The sequence below is a fragment of the Oncorhynchus masou genome, chromosome 29 (genome assembly GCF_036934945.1).
Source record: "Oncorhynchus masou masou isolate Uvic2021 chromosome 29, UVic_Omas_1.1, whole genome shotgun sequence".
Classification (NCBI taxonomy): Eukaryota; Metazoa; Chordata; class Actinopteri; order Salmoniformes; family Salmonidae; genus Oncorhynchus; species Oncorhynchus masou.
Window position 1 is genome coordinate 9,874,789 of NC_088240.1, and position 19,732 is coordinate 9,894,520.

At 41.7% G+C, this 19,732-nt stretch overlaps 1 protein-coding gene across 2 annotated transcripts; it reads right to left on the reverse strand.

Moving 5' to 3' along the window:
* Window positions 1-471: 471 nt before the first annotated feature.
* LOC135518966 (insulin-like growth factor-binding protein 2-A) lies at window positions 472-19,722 on the reverse strand. Of its 2 annotated transcripts, none has more exons than XM_064943951.1 (2): window positions 19,252-19,722; window positions 472-777 (listed from the first exon to the last, which is right to left on the reverse strand). In XM_064943951.1, the coding sequence occupies exons 1-2, from the start codon at window positions 19,613-19,615 to the stop codon at window positions 527-529; spliced, it is 615 nt and encodes a 204-aa protein (XP_064800023.1). In that variant the 5' UTR covers window positions 19,616-19,722; the 3' UTR covers window positions 472-526. The 2 variants fall into 2 exon arrangements, with proteins under 2 accessions (XP_064800023.1, XP_064800024.1); XM_064943952.1 differs by having other exon boundaries at window positions 481-768; window positions 19,252-19,716.
* Between the last annotated feature and the right edge of the window lie 10 nt (window positions 19,723-19,732).

Below are 19,732 nucleotides of genomic sequence, written 5' to 3' on the forward strand. Positions count from 1 at the left end.
ATACTCTGACAACTCACGGAAACAGAAAACCCATCTTTAACCATTCCAGCAGGCTGTAAAAATAGTGAATCTTCAGATTAGTTGTCCCTCTGCAAACCCACAACTCGGCTCTGGTATTTCTACTTTGTAATAGAAATGTATTGATGGTCAAAATGCTGTCTATGCTGTCTATTTTTGACGGTAACAGTTATATTTCGCAAACAATTGCAGTATTAAAAGAAATAATCTGAATAATTTATTTGAATAAATAACAATCTGTGTGAGCGTGCCAGCGTGTGTCCAGGCGAGGGCACTGCCGTATCAAATACCTTGCCGACCAGGGTCACCACTGACCTCTGCATTAAGGCCAGTATTCAATACACTACGGATAGTTGAATTACAAATACCACTTTCGATACTGTAATCAACTTACACAGCAGCATGTTTAGGGAGGAAGGGAGGCTACAATGACACAGTTCTAGAATGAGTTAACCCTGCCAAAATCCAACCCTTCGAGCTAAACTATGTAGTTCGATAATACTAATGCTCATTCAGTTTCTGAATTGTATCTGATGTGAACAAAGACGTATTTTTCTTTTTTTTTGTAATGGTTTTTCCTGACCTTCGTGGGCTGCTGGGTCTTAGGTTCCTCGGGACAGTTGTTGGTCTTCATCTTGGTTTTGAGCTCGTTCTGGGCCTGCACTGGGGCCAGATCTTTGGACCATGTCCAGATCCTGACATCTTTGGTCGGCTTCTTCAGAGTGGGGCCCTCAGTGCCCGGCAGCTCCCCTATAGGTCCTCACACACACACGCACCCACGCACGCACACACACACATACACACACACACACATACACACACGCAAAGGCTTAGTTCAGTGCCTTCAGAAAGTATTCACACCCCTTGACTTTTTCCACATTTTGTTGAGTTTTATCCTGAGTGTAATTGGTGATTTTTCCTGTCACTGTCCTATACACAATACCCCATAATGTCAAAAGTGTGACATTTTTACCTTTCAATAAAAAATGAAAAGGTTTAATGTCATGAGTCAATAAATATTCAACCCCTTTGTTATATGGCAAGCCTAAATAAGTTCAGGGGCAAACATTTGCTTAACAGGTCACATAATAAGTTACATGAACTCTGTGTGCAATAATAGTGTTTAACATGATTTTTAAATGACTGTCTTATCTCTGTAGCTCACACATTTATCTGTAAGATCCCTCAGTCGAGCTGTGAATTTCAAACACAGATGTCCAGGTAGGTTTTCCAATGCTTTGCAAAGAAGGGCACATATTGGTAGATATTTAAAAAAAGCAGACATTGAATATCCCTTTGAGCATGGTGAAGTTATTAATTACACTTAGGATGTTGTATCAATACAACCAGTCACTACAAAGATAAAGGCATCCTTCCTAACTCAGTTGCCAGAGAGGGAGGAAACCACTCAGGGATTTCACCATGAGGCCAATGGTGACTTTAAAACAGTTACAGAGTTTAATGGCTGTGACAGGAGAAAACTGTGGATGGATCAACAACATTGTAGTTAATCCACAGTTCTAATTGATAGAGTGAAAAGAAGGAAGCCTGTACAGACTAAAATTCACATGGGCTGCCTCAATGCACCGTCACATGGACTGCCTCAATGCACCATCCTGCTGGTATGTGTCTCACACACTCCTGCTTGGCAGTGAGTGTCAGAAGTGGTCGAGACTATAGTCTCATTGGCGACGGTGTATCATTGGCGAAACTGTATATACTGTATACTACAGGTTTTAAATAGCCTGAGATTGGTTGTGCTGTTCAAGTCACAGCCCTCTGCACATACTGTATACAAGCCTCTGCCTGTGCGATATCAGATGGCCCGCCTGTCTTCTTCATCCATCTTCTTCATCCATCCTGTCTTCTTCATCCATCTGTACAATTCATAAGTAAATGATGAACTGCCAATCTATGTTTGGTCCGCTTGAAGTTTTACCATCTTTGGTCACCTTGATGTGAAGCTGTCATCAAGGTAAATGGTGACTATTTGAATAATCTCAACACTTTTTTGGTTATAACAGTACATGATTCCATATGAGTTATTTCATAGTTTTGATGTCTTCACTATTATTCTATGTGGAAAGTAGTGCAAATAAAGGAGAACCCTTAAATGAGTACATGTTCTAAAACGTTTGAGCTGTAGTGTATATACATATATTTTGTAAAAAAATATTTAACTTTTTACCTTCTAACCACTAAACTAGTGAACAACAATGCTTAGGCCTTCCAGTTTTGTTTTTTGTTTTTACTCCTGTCCTTCCTCTACCCTCAACCTCTCCCATCTATTACTGATGTCCTTCCTCTAACCTCAACCTCTACTACCTATTACTGATGTCCTTCCTCTACCCTCAACCTCTCCCACCTATTACTGATGTCCTTCCTCTACCCTCAACCTCTCCCATCTATTACTGATGTCCTTCCTCTACCCTCAACCTCTCCCATCTATTACTGATGTCCTTCCTCTACCCTCAACCTCTCCCACCTATTACTGATGTCCTTCCTCTACCCTCAACCTCTCCCATCTATTACTGATGTCCTTCCTCTACCCTCAACCTCTCCCACCTATTACTGATGTCCTTCCTCTACCCTCAACCTCTCCCATCTATTACTGATGTCCTTCCTCTACCCTCAACCTCTCTCATCTATTACTGATGTCCTTCCTCTACCCTCAACCTCTCTCATCTATTACTGATGTCCTTCCTCTACCCTCAACCTCTCCCACCTATTACTGATGTCCTTCCTCTACCCTCAACCTCTCTCATCTATTACTGATGTCCTTCCTCTACCCTCAACCTCTCTCATCTATTACTGATGTCCTTCCTCTACCCTCAACCTCTCTCATCTATTACTGATGTCCTTCCTCTACCCTCAACCTCTCCCACCTATTTCTGATGTCCTTCCTCTACCCTCAACCTCTCCCATCTATTACTGATGTCCTTCCTCAACCCTCAACCTCTCCCACCTATTTCTGATGTCCTTCCTCTACACTCAACCTCTCTCATCTATTACTGATGTCCTTCCTCTACCCTCAACCTCTCTCATCTATTACTGATGTCCTTCCTCTACCCTCAACCTCTCTCATCTATTACTGATGTCCTTCCTCTACACTCAACCTCTCTCATCTATTACTGATGTCCTACCTCTACCCTCAACCTCTCTCATCTATTACTGATGTCCTTCCTCTACCCTCAACCTCTCCCATCTATTACTGATGTCCTTCCTCTACCCTCAACCTCTCCCACCTATTACTGATGTCCTTCCTCTACACTCAACCTCTCTCATCTATTACTGATGTCCTTCCTCTACCCTCAACCTCTCTCATCTATTACTGATGTCCTTCCTCTACACTCAACCTCTCTCATCTATTACTGATGTCCTACCTCTACCCTCAACCTCTCTCATCTATTACTGATGTCCTTCCTCTACCCTCAACCTCTCCCATCTATTACTGATGTCCTTCCTCTACCCTCAACCTCTCCCACCTATTACTGATGTCCTTCCTCTACACTCAACCTCTCTCATCTATTACTGATGTCCTTCCTCTACCCTCAACCTCTCCCACCTATTACTGATGTCCTTCCTCTACCCTCAACCTCTCTCATCTATTACTGATGTACTTCCTCTACCCTCAACCTCTCTCATCTATTACTGATGTCCTTCCTCTACCCTCAACCTCTCCCACCTATTTCTGATGTCCTTCCTCTACCCTCAACCTCTCTCATCTATTACTGATGTCCTTCCTCTACCCTCAACCTCTCCCACCTATTTCTGATGTCCTTCCTCTACACTCAACCTCTCCCATCTATTTCTGATGTCCTTCCTCTACCCTCAACCTCTCCCATCTATTACTGATGTCCTTCCTCAACCTCTCCCACCTATTACTGATGTCCTTCCTCTACCTCTCTCCCACCTATTACTGATGTCCTTCCTCTACCCTCAACCTCTCCCATCTATTACTGATGTCCTTCCTCTACCCTCAACCTCTCTCATCTATTTCTGATGTCCTTCCTCTACCAACCTCTCCCACCTATTACTGATGTCCTTCCTCTCAACCTCTCTCACCTCAACCTCTCTCATCTATTACTGATGTCCTTCCTCTACCCTCAACCTCTCCCATCTATTACTGATGTCCTTCCTCTACCCTCTCTCACCTATTACTGATGTCCTTCACCCTCAACCTATTATTACTGATGTCCTTCCTCTACCCTCAACCTCTCCCATCTATTACTGATGTCCTTCCTCTACCCTCAACTCATTACTGATGTCCTCTCTCCCTCATCTATTTCTGATGTCCTTCCTCTACCCTCAACCTCAACCTCCTCTACCCTCAACCTCTCCCACCTATTACTGATGTCCTTCCTCTACCCTCAACCTCTCCCATTACTATTACTGATGTCCTGATGTCTTCCTCTACAACCTCAACCTCTCTACATCTATTTACTGATGTCCTTCCTCTACCCTCAACCTCTCCCATCTATTACTGATGTCCTTCCTCTACCCTCAACCTCTATTATTACTGATGTCCTTCCTCTACCCTCAACCTCTCCCATCTATTACTGATGTCCTTCCTCTACACTCAACCTCTCTCATCTATTACTGATGTCCTTCCTCTACCCTCAACCTCTCTCATCTATTACTGATGTCCTTCCTCTTCTCTACACTCAACCTCTCATCTATTTCTCCTTCCTCTAAACCTCTCCCATCTATTACTGATGTCCTTCCTCTACCCTCAACCTCTCCCATCTATTACTGATGTCCTTCCTCTACCCTCAACCTCTCTCATCTATTACTGATGTCCTACCTCTACCCTCAACCTCTCTCATCTATTACTGATGTCCTTCCTCTACCCTCAACCTCTCCCATCTATTACTGATGTCCTTCCTCTACACTCAACCTCTCCCATCTATTACTGATGTCCTTCCTCTACCCTCAACCTCTCCCATCTATTACTGATGTCCTTCCTCTACCCTCAACCTCTCTCATCTATTTCTGATGTCCTTCCTCTACCCTCAACCTCTCCCATCTATTACTGATGTCCTTCCTCTACCCTCAACCTCTCCCACCTATTACTTATGTCCTTCCTCTACACTCAACCTCTCCCACCTATTACTGATGTCCTTCCTCTACACTCAACCTCTCCCATCTATTACTGATGTCCTTCCTCTACCCTCAACCTCTCCCATCTATTACTGATGTCCTTCCTCTACCCTCAACCTCTCCCACCTATTACTGATGTCCTTCCTCTACCCTCAACCTCTACCACCTATTACTGATGTCCTTCCTCTACCCTCAACCTCTCTCATCTATTACTGATGTCCTTCCTCTACCCTCAACCTCTCTCATCTATTACTGATGTCCTTCCTCTACCCTCAACCTCTCCCATCTATTACTGATGTCCTTCCTCTACACTCAACCTCTCCCACCTATTACTGATGTCCTTCCTCTACCCTCAACCTCTCCCATCTATTACTGATGTCCTTCCTCTACCCTCAACTTCTCTCATCTATTTCTGATGTCCTTCCTCTACCCTCAACCTCTCCCATCTATTACTGATGTCCTTCCTCTACACTCAACCTCTCCCACCTATTACTGATGTCCTTCCTCTACCCTCAACCTCTCCCATCTATTACTGATGTCCTTCCTCTACCCTCAACCTCTCTCATCTATTTCTGATGTCCTTCCTCTACCATCAACCTCTCCCATCTATTACTGATGTCCTTCTTCTACACTCAACCTCTCTCATCTATTTCTGATGTCCTTCCTCTACCCTCAACCTCTCCCATCTATTACTGATGTCCTTCCTCTACACTCAACCTCTCTCATCTATTTCTGATGTCCTTCCTCTACCCTCAACCTCTCCCATCTATTACTGATGTCCTTCCTCTACACTCAACCTCTCTCATCTATTACTGATGTCCTTCTCTCATCTATTTCTGATGTCCTTCCTCTACCCTCAACCTCTCTCATCTATTTCTGATGTCCTTCCTCTACACTCAACCTCTCTCATCTATTACTGATGTCCTTCCTCTACACTCAACCTCTCCCACCTATTACTGATGTCCTTCCTTCTATTTGCCATATCTTTCAAACTGTTCTCTTTCACAAAAGTTCTTAAACCCACATACATTTTACAGACACAGTAAACATTTTTGCTAAAAGTATTATTATAGTATTGATTGATTGACATTTTTGAGATCACCTAGTAGTGCTCTCTGCAGGGTTGGCTCCCGGTAAATACTGCACTTCTACAGCCATTCCTGAACCTGTGACCAAAAATAAGCTACATATGGACAGTATGTAAAACAAATGATCTAATGATTCTGTCTCTTCCCAGAAAAATCTGCAGAACTGGGAAGGTTGTATCCCCCATTAAAATAACAATCTATTGGTTGCAAGAATTTTGTATAATAATTGAAATGAGAAAATGCTATATTTTGAATCCGTTTTGCGTATCAGTTCATAAACCATGTGCCATGGAATCGGGATGCCAAAAATCTCTTCCCAACTATTTTGCCATCTATATTGCATGGCTGTCAATTTTTTGGTCCTTAAATGAAACTGGTATACTTTTATTTATCACAATTTTATTTCACCAAGAATGGTCTTTAATGTAGAGCCGACAGACAAGTTCCTTACATTGTCCCCCTTCCACTTTCCTCTTCCATTTTTGAGGTAATGTTGCAATTAGTTGGTTGTAATGTTGGGTAGAACAGACATTTCCATATATTTTGGTTAGCTGCATTTGTGGCATAACTCCACTAGTCCTATTTATGATATCATTGATGAAGATTCTTTTTTAATACATTTTTGTTAAAGTATTATGTTTTTTTATCAGTTAGTATATTTGTTTTATTATTGTTGTGTTATTTATTGTCTTCTCTGCTGGATTAAATTGAAATTGCAACCAACTTTCTTTGCCTTGTTCTAAAAATAGCAATATTTGGGAGATGTTTTTCTTTTCAAATAACTGAAAGTGAGAGTTTGTAATCTGAATAAAGAGGAAAAGGCCATTCTTGAACATGGCGTGAGACATTCTTACTAATTTGTTAGAAAACCAGTTTGGATTTAATTATAACTTTTGTATGACTGAAGCCTTTAGAGAGAGGTCTAATACTTTAATATTTAATAATTTCTGCCCTCTGAATTCATATTCATTCCTATTCATATTCATTTTATAAATAGGCCCATTTAATTTTGGCGCGCCATTCCAAATCAAATGCAACATTATTTTCCCAAATGATTTCAATCACTTTTCACTGGGTGTAGGCAAGACCATAAGCACAAAGGTAAACAGGGATATGACTGAAGAGTTAATCAGGGTGATTTTTTCCACACCACAAATAGACAGGTATTTGCCTTACCATGGTAGCAAAATCTTATCTATTGTTGATAACATGCCTAATCTGTATTACCACATGGTCAAGCTGTGTCCAGTCTCTTGACAACAAGGTTGATGAAATCCGAGCAAGAGTAAGACTGTAACGTTCTTTGCTTCAATAGGCTCAATAGAGACACGCTATCGGAGTCGGTACAACCATCTGGTTTCTTCACGCATCGTGCCGACAGAAACAAGCATCTTTCTGGTAAAAAGAGGGGTGGGGGTGTATGCCTTATGATTAACGTGATGTGGTGTGATCATAACAACATACAGGAACTCAAGTCCTTCTGTTTACTTGACTTAGAATTCCTTACAATCAAATGTCGACCGCATTATCTACCAAGAGATTTCTCTTAGATAATAATCACAGCCGCATATATAACCTGTCATGTCTTGTTATGTCTGTTCCTGTCCTTTCTCTTCACTCTGTCTCTCTCTGCTGGTCTTTTTAGGTTACCTTCTCTGTCTCTCATTCTTCAGCTGTTCTACATCTCCCCTAACTAGCTCATTCACTCTTTCCCACCTGTTCTCTCTTCCCCCTCTGATTAGGTCTCTATTTCTCTCTCTGTTCCTGCTACTTTCAGTGTCTGATTCTTGTTTGTGTTTTTGATGCCAGAAGCAAGCTGTCGTCCCGTTTGCTTCCACCTTGTCCTATCCTGTCGGAGTCTGCCTGGCAGGTGCATCCTGCATTATACTAACGTTCTTTTGGTTCCATTGACTACGTTGGAAGAGGATTTATGCCATTCCTGTTTTTCATTAAAGAACTCTGTTTTCTGTTAAAACCGCTTTTGGGTCTTCACTCAAGTACATAACATAACCCCCCAAGCAGACACATCGACGGCCCTGAACGAACTTTATTTGACTCTATGTAAACTGGAAACCACATATCCTGAGGCTGCATTCATTGTAGCTGGGGATTTTAACAAAGCCAATCTGAAAACAAGACTCCCTAAATTCAATCAGCATATTGATTGTGCTACCAGGGCTGGACAATCCCTGGATCACTGTTATTCTAACTTCCGCGATGCATATTTTAAATTTTTTAAATTTATTTTATCTTTATTTAACCAGGTAGGCAAGTTGAGAACAAGTTCTCATTTACAATTGCGACCTGGCCAAGATAAAGCAAAGCAGTTCGACACATACAACAACACAGAGTTACACATGGAGTAAAACAAACATACAGTCAATAATACAGTAGAAAAATAAGTCTATGTACAATGTGAGCAAATGAGGTGAGATAAGGGAGGTAAAGGCAAAAAAAGGCCATGGTGGCGAAGTAAATACAATATACAGAGTAAAACACTGGTATGGTAGATTTGCAGTGGAATAATGTGCAAAGTAGAGATAGAAATAATTGGGTGCAAAGGAGCAAAATAAATAAATAAATACAGTAAAGGGAGAAGTAGTTGTTTGGACTAAATGACAGATGGGCTATGTACAGGTGCAGTAATATGTGAGCTGCTCTGACAGATGGTGCTTAAAGCTAGCGAGAGAGATACGTTTTTATGTATATAAGGACCTCCCCCGCCCTCCTTTCGGAAAAGCTGACCACGACTCCACTTTGTTGCTTCCAGCCTATAGACAGAGACTAAAACAGGAAGCTCCCGCGCTCAGGTCTGTTCAACGCTGGTACGACCAATCTGATTCCACGCTTCAAGATTGCTTCGATCACGTGGATTGGGATATGTTCCGCATTGCGTCAAACAACAACATTGACGAATACGCTGATTTGGTGAGCAAGTTTATCAGCAAGTGCATCAGCAATGTCGTACCCACAGCAAGTATTAAAACATTCCCAAACCAGAAACCGTGGATTGATGGCAGCATTCACTCGAAACTGAAAGCACAAACCCCTGCTTTTAAACAGGGCAAGGTGATCGGAAACATGACCGAATACAAACAGTGTAGCTATTCCCTCCGCAAGGCAATTAAACAAGCTAAGCGTCAGTATAGAGACAAAGTACAGTCACCATTCAATGGCTCAGACACAAGAGGTATGTGGCAGAGTCTAAAGTCAATCACAGATTACAAAAAGAAAACCAGCCCAGTCGCAGACCAGGATGTCTTGCTCCCAGACAGACTAAACAACTTCTTTGCTCGCGTTGAGGACAATACAGTGCCACTGACACGGCCGTTATCAAAAAATGCGGACTCTCCTTCTATGCAGCCAACGTGTTAACTCTCGCAAGGCTGCAGGCCCAGACGGCATCCCCAGCCGCGTCCTCAGAGCATGTGCAGACCAGCTGGCTGGTGTGCTTATGGATATATTCAATCAATCCTAATCCCAGTCTGCTGTTCCCACATGCTTCAAGAGGGCCACCATTGTTCCTGTTCCCAAGAAAGTTAAGGTAACTGAGCTAAATGACTAGGACTCACTTCCGTCATCATGAAGTGCTTTGAGAGACTAATCAAGGACCATATCCCCTCCACCCTAGACCCACTCCAATTTGCTTACCATCCCAATAGGTCCACAGACGACACAATCATAACCACACTGCACACTGTCCTAACCCATCTGTACAGGAGGAATACCTATGTTAGAATGCTGTTCATCAACTACAGCTCAGCATTTAACACCATAGTACCCCCCTAACTTGTCATCAAGCTCGAGACCCTGGGCCTCGACCCCACCCTGTACAACTGGGTACTGGACTTCCTGACGGGCCGCCCCCAGGTGGTGAGGGTAGGTAACAAGATCTCCACCCCACTGATCCTCAGCACTGGGGCCCCACAGGGTGCCTTCTGTTGTGCCCCTGTTCACCCACGACTGCGTGGCCACGCACGCCTCCAACACAATCATCAAGTTTGCAGACGACACTACAGTGGTAGGCTTGATTACCAACAACGACGAGACGGCCTACAGGGAGGAGGTGAAGGCCCTCGGAGTGTGATGTCAGGAAGATAACCTCACACTCAACATCAACAAAACAAAGGAGATGATCGTGGACTTAAGGAAACAGCAGAGGGAACATCCCCCTATCCACATCGACAGGACAGTAGTGGAGAGGGTAGTAAGTTTTAAGTTCCATCTCATACACATCACGGACAAACTGAATTGGTCCACCCACACAGACAGAGTGGTGAAGAAGGAGCAGCAGCGCCTCTTCAACCTCAGGAGGCTGAAGAAATCCGGCTTGTCACCAAAAGCACTCACAAACTTTTACTGATGCACAATCGAGAGCATCCTGTCGAGTTGTATCACCGCCTGGTATGGCAACTGCTCACAACCGTAAGGCTCTCCAGAGGGTAGTGAGGTCTGCACAACGCATCACCGGGGGCAAACTACCTGCCCTCCAGGACACCTACACCACTCGATGTCACAGGAAGGCCATAAAGATCATCAGGGACAACAACCACCCGAGCCACTGCCTGTCCACCCCACTATCATCCAGAAGGCAAGGTCAGTACAGGTGCATCAAAGCTGGGACCGAGAGAGAAAAACCGCTTCTATCTCAAGGCCATCAGACTGTTAAACAGCCACCACTAACATTGAGTGGCTGCTGCCAACATACTGACTCAACTCCAGCCACTTTAATAATGGAAAACTCGATGGAAAAATGTATCACTAGCCACTTTAAACAATGCCACTTTTATATGCTTACATACCCTACATTACTCATCTCATATGTATATCATATGTATATACTGTACTCAATACCATCTACTGCATCTTGCCTATGCCGTTCTGTACCATCACTCATTCATATATTTTTATGTACATATTCTTTATCCCTGTATAACGTAGTAGTTGTGAAAATGTTAGGTTAGATTTATCGTTGGTTATTACTGCATTGTCGGAACTAGAAGCACAAACATTTCGCTACACTCGCATTAACATCTGCTAACTATGTGTATGTGACAAATAACATTTGATTTGATTTTCACGCTGTCCCCGTTACAATGTTTCATGCTGGCCCAGTTACACTGTCTTTCACACTGGCCCTTTGCAGCATCGCTCGGCTTACTAATCGCTCGGCTTACTAAGAGCAGGCTGAATTGGCCCAACTAACGATTTTCCTCCTCTTCTGACGAGGAGTATGAAGGATCGGACCAATGCACAGCGTGGTAAGTGTTCATGTTATTTATTAGGAACAGAAACATTAAACAAAATAACAAAGAGAGTGAAACGGAAACAAAACAGTCCAGTAAGGTGCAGCAACACAAAACAGTCCTGTAAGGTGCAGCAACACAAAACAGTCCAGTAAGGTGCAGCAACACAAAACAGTCCTGTAAGGTGCAGCAACACAAAACAGTCCTGTAAGGTGCAGCAACACAAAACAGTCCAGTAAGGTGCAGCAACACAAAACAGTCAGCAACACAAAACAGTCCTGTAAGGTGCAGCAACACAAAACAAAGGTGCAGCAGTCCTGTAAGGTGCAGCAACACAAAACAGTCCTTGTAAGGTGCAGCAACACAAAACAGTCCAGTAAGGTGCAGCAACACAAAACAGTGTAAGGTGCAGCAACACAAAACAGTCTTGTAAGGTGCAGCAACACAAAACAGTCCAGTAAGGTGCAGCAACACAAAACAGTCCAGTAAGGTGCAGCAACACAAAACAGTCCTGTAAGGTGCAGCAACACAAAACAGTCCAGTAAGGTGCAGCAACACAAAACAGTCCTGTAAGGTGCAGCAACACAAAACAGTCCAGTAAGGTGCAGCAACACAAAACAGTCCTTGTAAGGTGCAGCAACACAAAACAGTCCTTGTAAGGTGCAGCAACACAAAACAGTCCAGTAAGGTGCAGCAACACAAAACAGTCTTGTAAGGTGCAGCAACACAAAACAGTCCTTGTAAGGTGCAGCAACACAAAACAGTCCAGTAAGGTGCAGCAACACAAAACAGTCTTGTAAGGTGCAGCAACACAAAACAGTCCTTGTAAGGTGCAGCAACACAAAACAGTCCAGTAAGGTGCAGCAACACAAAACAGTCCAGTAAGGTGCAGCAACACAAAACAGTCCTTGTAAGGTGCAGCAACACAAAACAGTCCTGTAAGGTGCAGCAACACAAAACAGTCCAGTAAGGTGCAGCAACACAAAACAGTCCTGTAAGGTGCAGCAACACAAAACAGTCCTGTAAGGTGCAGCAACACAAAACAGTCAGTCCAACACAAAACAGTCCAAGGTGCAGCAACACAAAACAGTCCAGTAAGGTGCAAACACAAAACAGTCCTGTGGTGCAGCAACACAAAACAGTCCTGTAAGGTGCAGCAACACAAAACAGTCCTGTAAGGTGCAGCAACACAAAACAGTCCAGTAAGGTGCAGCAACACAAAACAGTCCTGTAAGGTGCAGCAACACAAAACAGTCCTGTAAGGTGCAGCAACACAAAACAGTCATGTAAGGTGCAGCAACACAAAACAGTCCAGTAAGGTGCAGCAACACAAAACAGTCCTGTAAGGTGCAGCAACACAAAACAGTCCAGTAAGGTGCAGCAACACAAAACAGTCCTGTAAGGTGCAGCAACACAAAACAGTCAAAACACTAACATTGAGTGGCTGCTGCCAACACACTGACTCAACTCCAGCCACTTTAATAATGGGAATTGATGGGAAATGATGTAAAATATATCACTAGCCACTTTAAACAATGCTACCTAATATACCGTTTACATACCCTACATTATTCATCTCATATGTATACGAATATACTGTACTCTATATCATCTACTGCATCTTTATGTAATACATGTATCACTAGCCACTTTAACTATGCCACTTTGTTTACATGCTCATCTCATATGTATATACTGTACTCGATACCATCTACTGTATCTTGCCTATGCCGCTCTGTACCATCACTCATTCATATATCTTTATGTACATATTCTTTATCCCCTTACACTTGTGTGTATAAGACAGTAGTTTTGGAATTGTTAGTTAGATTACTTGTTGGTTATTACTGCATTGTCAGAACTAGAAGCACAAGCATTTCACTACACTCGCATTAACATCTGCTAACCATGTGTTTGTGACAAATAAAATTTGATTTGATTTGATTTAAACTACCCACAACCCATAGTGGGAAAACAGGCTGCCTAAGTATGATTCTCAATAAGAGACAACGATAGACAGCTGCCTCTGATTGGGAACCATACCAGGCCAAAACCAGAAATACAAAACATAGAACAAAAACATAGAATGCCCACCCCAACTCACGCCCTGACCAAACTAATCTATAGGGTCTTAAAAAAGGAACTAAGGTCAGGACGTGACACCAACAATGCAGTTTCGGAAGCTCAATATTACACAATGTCTCCATTCTGATGTTCTTACACTCATTTCCCATTCATTTTTTGAAACCCAGAAACTATGTTTATAACTTAGCTGAATGTCGCTATTCTAATAGAGAACACTGGTGACTAAATTGTTTACTGAGGAGCGAAACATCACGGGAAGTGAGCACAGAATATTATGGAAGCACTTTTAGTCTGGTTTTCTTGCTGAGTTAGGACTCTCTGCCTGCCTTCTCAGGGGAGGTGAACTACCTGCCAGGGGCACTGTGTGAGCGTGTGTGTGTGTGTGTCTCACTCCACTAACTCTTATCTGTAATTAGGGAGGCACAAACTGAGGAGTATGGCTTTGAGACATTAAATCACTCCCGGGAGGGAGAGCAACCCGATGACTCGACAAAGGTATTCATACAGAGTACAGTGACCGTGCCTGAGTGTCTGAGAGAGAGCAAGAGTGAGAGAGAGAGGGGAAGAGTCGGAAAGAGAAAGAGAAAGAGAAAGAGGGGGAGAGTCGGAGAGAGCGAGCGAGCGAGAGAGAGAGCGCGAAAGAGAACAAGGGAATGAGAGAGGGGGTATTCATATCTAGTTTGGCATGACTTTACTCAGTATGCTTCTCCTCAAAATGTCAGGGATGGCTGTCAAAATGTCAGGTCAAAATGTCCTCAGCAGTAGAGAGTGTAGTGTTCTGGCAGTCCAAATAAAGGTGACCCAGATTCATTGCTAAAATGCACTGTGGCGAAGCTGTTGAAATTAAACTTTTCAAACAGAAATATACACGTTTCAGCTTGTTAGAGTCACTTTGCAACACTAGTGGTGATCCAACCTTGGCCATAGAAACTGCATCTTACCTGTGAAAAGTCATCTTAACTGGGGACTTTCTGAATGATTTTGGGTACACATTCACTGCTCAAATCAGCAATATAATAAGAGTGAGTAATATACAGTGTTTACAATGTCATTTACGATGTTAGTTTCTTTTCTCGATAGTGGTTGTCATTTACAGTAGAACTGTGCTCTCAAAATGTGGTAACTACAGTATGTTCCAAATAAAACCTTCCTTGTCTGCCAAGGAAATGTCCATACTTAAAACAGTATTAGGCTACACTCGAGGCTAAACCACTTCAAACAAGTTAAATAATTGAGTAGGTTTTGTCGAGCCAAAAAACCCCGAACATTAGATGAGTTGCTGCTTCTTCCAACTCTTCAAAGTCAAAAGTCCAGAAGTCTTGTATTTGATGACTTAGCAATTATTCCAAAGGGAAGGAGAGGCATGGCTGTCGTATGTGTCAATTGCAACGTGGCTTACTTATGGTAAAAACAAAACTTGCAATAAATCACAGGAAGTTCACAAAAAGTCACACAAAGTTATCCTGCGGGAATAGTCATGATATGCCTAACCTTGTCCCCGGGCTAATTGTGCACATGAGCCTGGAACACCAATAAACAAAAAGGTGTCCTTTATGGGAGTGAACTTAAGTATTTGTCATTATTTGAACATAGCGAATCACCCGACTGTGAATCAGAAACATGTGGCGTGCTAGCAAAAACATTCATTCAACCTTACTTGAGTGGCTGACCTCTAGCTAGCTTAATATAGCTGGTTATATATCATCCAAATCTGTGATCAATATGTGCCGGAATTGTTGGGAAAACTAACAACACTAAAAAAAACGACAGAATGGACTCAAACAGCGAGCTAAATTTGGTGAAATAATCTCCACGTTGCATCAGACGAGCACAGAAAAGGCGAGGGGTTGTGGGAGATGATTGATGAGTGTTAAGCCAATGGCTATGCATCTGAACTTTCTCCCTGACTTTTTATATTAGCTTATGGACATTTTCCAGAACTTTCCACTGGCCCAACAAAGGCCATGTTTGAAGTGTTGGCCTACCAGACCTTCTGAGCACTGGGAGGTAGTCTGATGAACAAGATTAGGATGTGCTAAAATAGGCTAACTTATGATAACAAGTTGCTGTTTTTGACTATTGTGAGCTCTGTCTTTAAAACATACAGTATTTGATTAGTTTAGAAAACCTCCTTTTTCAACTGGTCTCCATCCTGATTTGACCTCTAAATGGCTCATAATTCTCCTGGCCCATAGCTTCTTCTTTCAGAACAGGTTCAATGTAAAGCGAATGGCATTCAATTAAGGAGAACATCAGCTGATTGCCTTCCTGGAAAAGGGAGTTCTTTATCCACCTAAAGGGTGTGTCTTCAGGGTCACATGTACTAAAATGCAGCTTCCACCCGGAGCACTCTCTCCCTCTCTATCTTTATCTCTCGCTCTGTCACACACACACAAACACACGCACACACACACACACACACATGCACGCACTCACACGTGCACACACACAGTAATAAAACACCTGTAGGGGTCTGAGCACACCATTACCTGCATGGCTACAAGGGCAATGCCAGTCCAAAGACAACACACTGAGAGGAGATAGAGAGAAAATAGAGATACAAAAATAGGTAACAGATTTAGGGTCACAAGAGAGGGTGTATTATTGAAAACATTCTCAGTTTACCAGTAAACTATATAGATAACATATCACAAGACATCTAGTGGTCCTGTTAGGTACTACAGATTATCACAGGTTGTGTCTGTAAGAATTTTCTGTTCCTCTGTGTGGCTTTATCACATGTAAAATATACATGAAATAAATAAATAAGATGATTTTAAAAGAAACAATAGAAAGCCAAAGCTGTAAAACATTATCCTAAATACAAACCATGAACTTGGTGAATACCATTGGTGTTCAATGGGAGGGTTTCAGCATCAAATATCCTTTATGCATTTTTTTCTATATTTTTTTACAAATGTATTTATTTGACTTTGTCAATATGTGTTTTTTGTCAATATTTTGTCGTCAAACTGGTGGCAGTTGTGAAAAAAATACAATATTTGGAAGAGTTGCATTGTCATTTAAAAATAATAATCATTGTTGATGACATGTTTTTTTTAAATGAGTTCAACCATATGGCCAATCTACTAGAAACTCATGGACAACATGGACACAAATATAATACATGAATACTATATGTGCAAGTACTTAATTATAAATTATCAAAGTTACGATCGATTGCCATAGATGTTCTGTTCATTACCAAAGGTGCTGAAGTTTCTGGTAACTTTGCAATCCTAAACAGACTTATGGTCAAACATCAGTCATGGGAGCGACAACAGGAAAATGGATTTGATTGCTTCCAAACTGCCACTATTAACTCTTCCACATCTGGGAATGTTTTTGTGTCAGAACAGTGTCTTTGAGAGACTGAATGCAGCTCCAGCCTGTGCAATGTGCACTCAGGCAGATGAGGACAAAGGTTTAAATATCCATCCAAGCACATAATCCCTTTAAAGTGATGAGTGAAACCATTGAGTTAAGGGTGTTGTCACGTTCTGACCTTTATTTCCTTTGTTTTGTCATTATTTAGTATGGTCAGGGCGTGAGTTGGGGTGGGCAGTCTGTTTGTTTTTCTATGATTTGGGTATTTCTACGTTTCTCAATCAGAGGCAGGTGTCATTAGTTGTCTCTGATTGAGAATCATACTTAGGTAGTCTGGGTTTCACTGTGTGTTGGTGGGTGATTGTTCCTGTCTCTGTGTTTGCATCAGAGAGGGCTGGTTTGGTTTTTTCACATTTTTTTGTTTTGTTAGTTAATTCATGTATAGTGTCTTTACTAAAGTACCATGAATAACCACCACGCTGCGTTTTGGTCCACCTCTCCTTCACCAAAAGAAAACTGTTACAGGTGTACTGTATGTACTCAAGTTTTTTTGTTGAGTGTATTGGGGAGCAAAAGTGCATGAGTTCATGCAGCTCTTTAATTTGCTACAAGATGTGATGTCATGCCAATAACAGCAACTGTTGTCAAACAAACACACGATGGAGGGTGAAAAGAGGAATACTCTGTATGGGTGTATGACGTGCTACCTAATTAATGAGGATGGAGAGAGCCCCAAGGCGGTAGATCTGGAACATTTCTTCTCAAGTAAAAGACAACTGATAGCACCTCTGTACACTTGACTGGCTCATGAAATGGAAATCTGATGTGAAGGGTATGCTGTATGTCAGATGGCACAGAGTTACTGCCAGCAGTATTCACGTTTGACCTCTGCTCTGGGAACTAGAAAAGGGGGGAAATTGTTAAACATTTACTTTCCTTTTAAAGAAATCAGAGATGGGGTCAGCCAAACATGATTAGCAGTTCAACAAAATATATATACTAATGGATTAAAAAAAAATATTTTTGAAAGAAAAAGTATAATCTTTGTAAATGATATCATAATAGGACTGGTGGAGTTATGTCACATGCAGCAAACAACAATATATGGAAATGTCTGCTCTACTCAAAATTACAACCAACTAATTGCAGCATTACAGCAAAAATGGAAGAGGAAAGTGGAAAGTGGAGAAAGTAGGGAACTTGTCTGATGACCCTGCATTAAAGACCATCATTGGCTAAAGAAAATGGTGCTAAATAAAAAAAATAGACAGCTGTGTCATATAGATTGTAAAATAATTGGGAAGAGATTTTCAATGTACTGATTCCATGGCACATGGTCTATGAACTGATACACAAAGCAATGCTGGATTCAAAACTTTTAAAAATGTTCTATTTCAATTCTTGTTATATTATTTTTTTTAAATCCTCACAACCAATAGAATGTTATATTTATGGGTCATATAACAATCCCAGCTCTGCAGATTTTGCTGCTATGAGACAGAATTATTTGATTATTTGTTTTGGTGCTGTCCATATGTAGCTTGTTTTTGGTTGCAAGTTCAGGAATGGCTGAGTAATTGCAACATTTACCTTGAGATAACTCTGCAAATAGCACTGCTGGGTGATTAAAAAGTCATAGTCAATCAATTAATAATATAATAATACTCTTAGCAAAAAATGTCTTTAATTTTCAATCTGTAGAATCTTTGAGCCTAGAAAGGTTCAGAACTTTTGTGAAACATCACAGCACAGTTTAAAAATATATGGCAAAAAGAAATCAAATCTTGATGGTGTTCATAGATATATATATTTTGGTACTTATTTTCCCCTTATTGGAGTAAATGAGTGGACAATAACTAAAATGCATGTTTTGCCTCTGGCCTGGTGCCATTTACAACTAATGAAGGAATTGTTGCATGCTGCTTAACAATATAAGCCATTAAAAAAGACAATAAATATTTAAATTGCTGATCTAATTATGATAGAAAAACCCAGAGAAGCAATATATATTCCGTACGATACCAGGTTATGTGACTTGACATTTAGCAGATGCCATGCACTTTCATTGTGTGGAGACCTTTGTGGTCAATTAAATAACTCACACACTATGTTTGGTTTATCATGTCACATGACCTGGGTTTTACTCTTTATTTAAATAATTTTCACCAAACTGTCCCCTTTTGTTTTTATATCAGATGGTTCAGCACCATCTTCAGACAAATGCTGTAATTTGTTGTCTAATTCTCATTTCTGGAAAAGGTTTAAAATAAAGGTTCAAATCCAGGTCATGTGACATGATTAACCAAAACACAGGGCCCTATGTATAACACAGAATACTTACCCTAAATTAATGATAATCTTCTCTTAGTGACAGTCTAGTTACTTACCACTTGTGTCCTGGTGCTCTTCAGTGCGGTTGGGTACTGTGTCCACTTTTTGTGAGCATCGCCCTAACCCTTGAACCAGCTGCTCCAAGGGCAATTTTGAATCTGCAGTGGGATAACAACGCAGCCCTGTGGAACACCTCGGTGTGTAGACGCCACAGAATTCACCTTCCAACCGGGCACACACCGGACAGCAGCCACAGGCGGGCTCCCTGACTATCTCAGTACAGTTGGTGGCGAGTTTAGGACATGCAGTTTGGCGCTCCGCAGTGCATTTCGGACAATAAAATACCAAGTCCCCGAGCAATAGGCCCGGTAGAACAAGTAACGTAAGCAGAAACAAACCGCAGCCAAAATATAGCTCCATTCTGTCTCTAGCTGTACTGTTTATTAAAGAGTAACATGAAAAGATAAGGATGTAAACGTTGTGTCCAAAAGTGCAACTGTCATCTGTGTTAGCATAGCAAACAGGAGAGAGACGCAG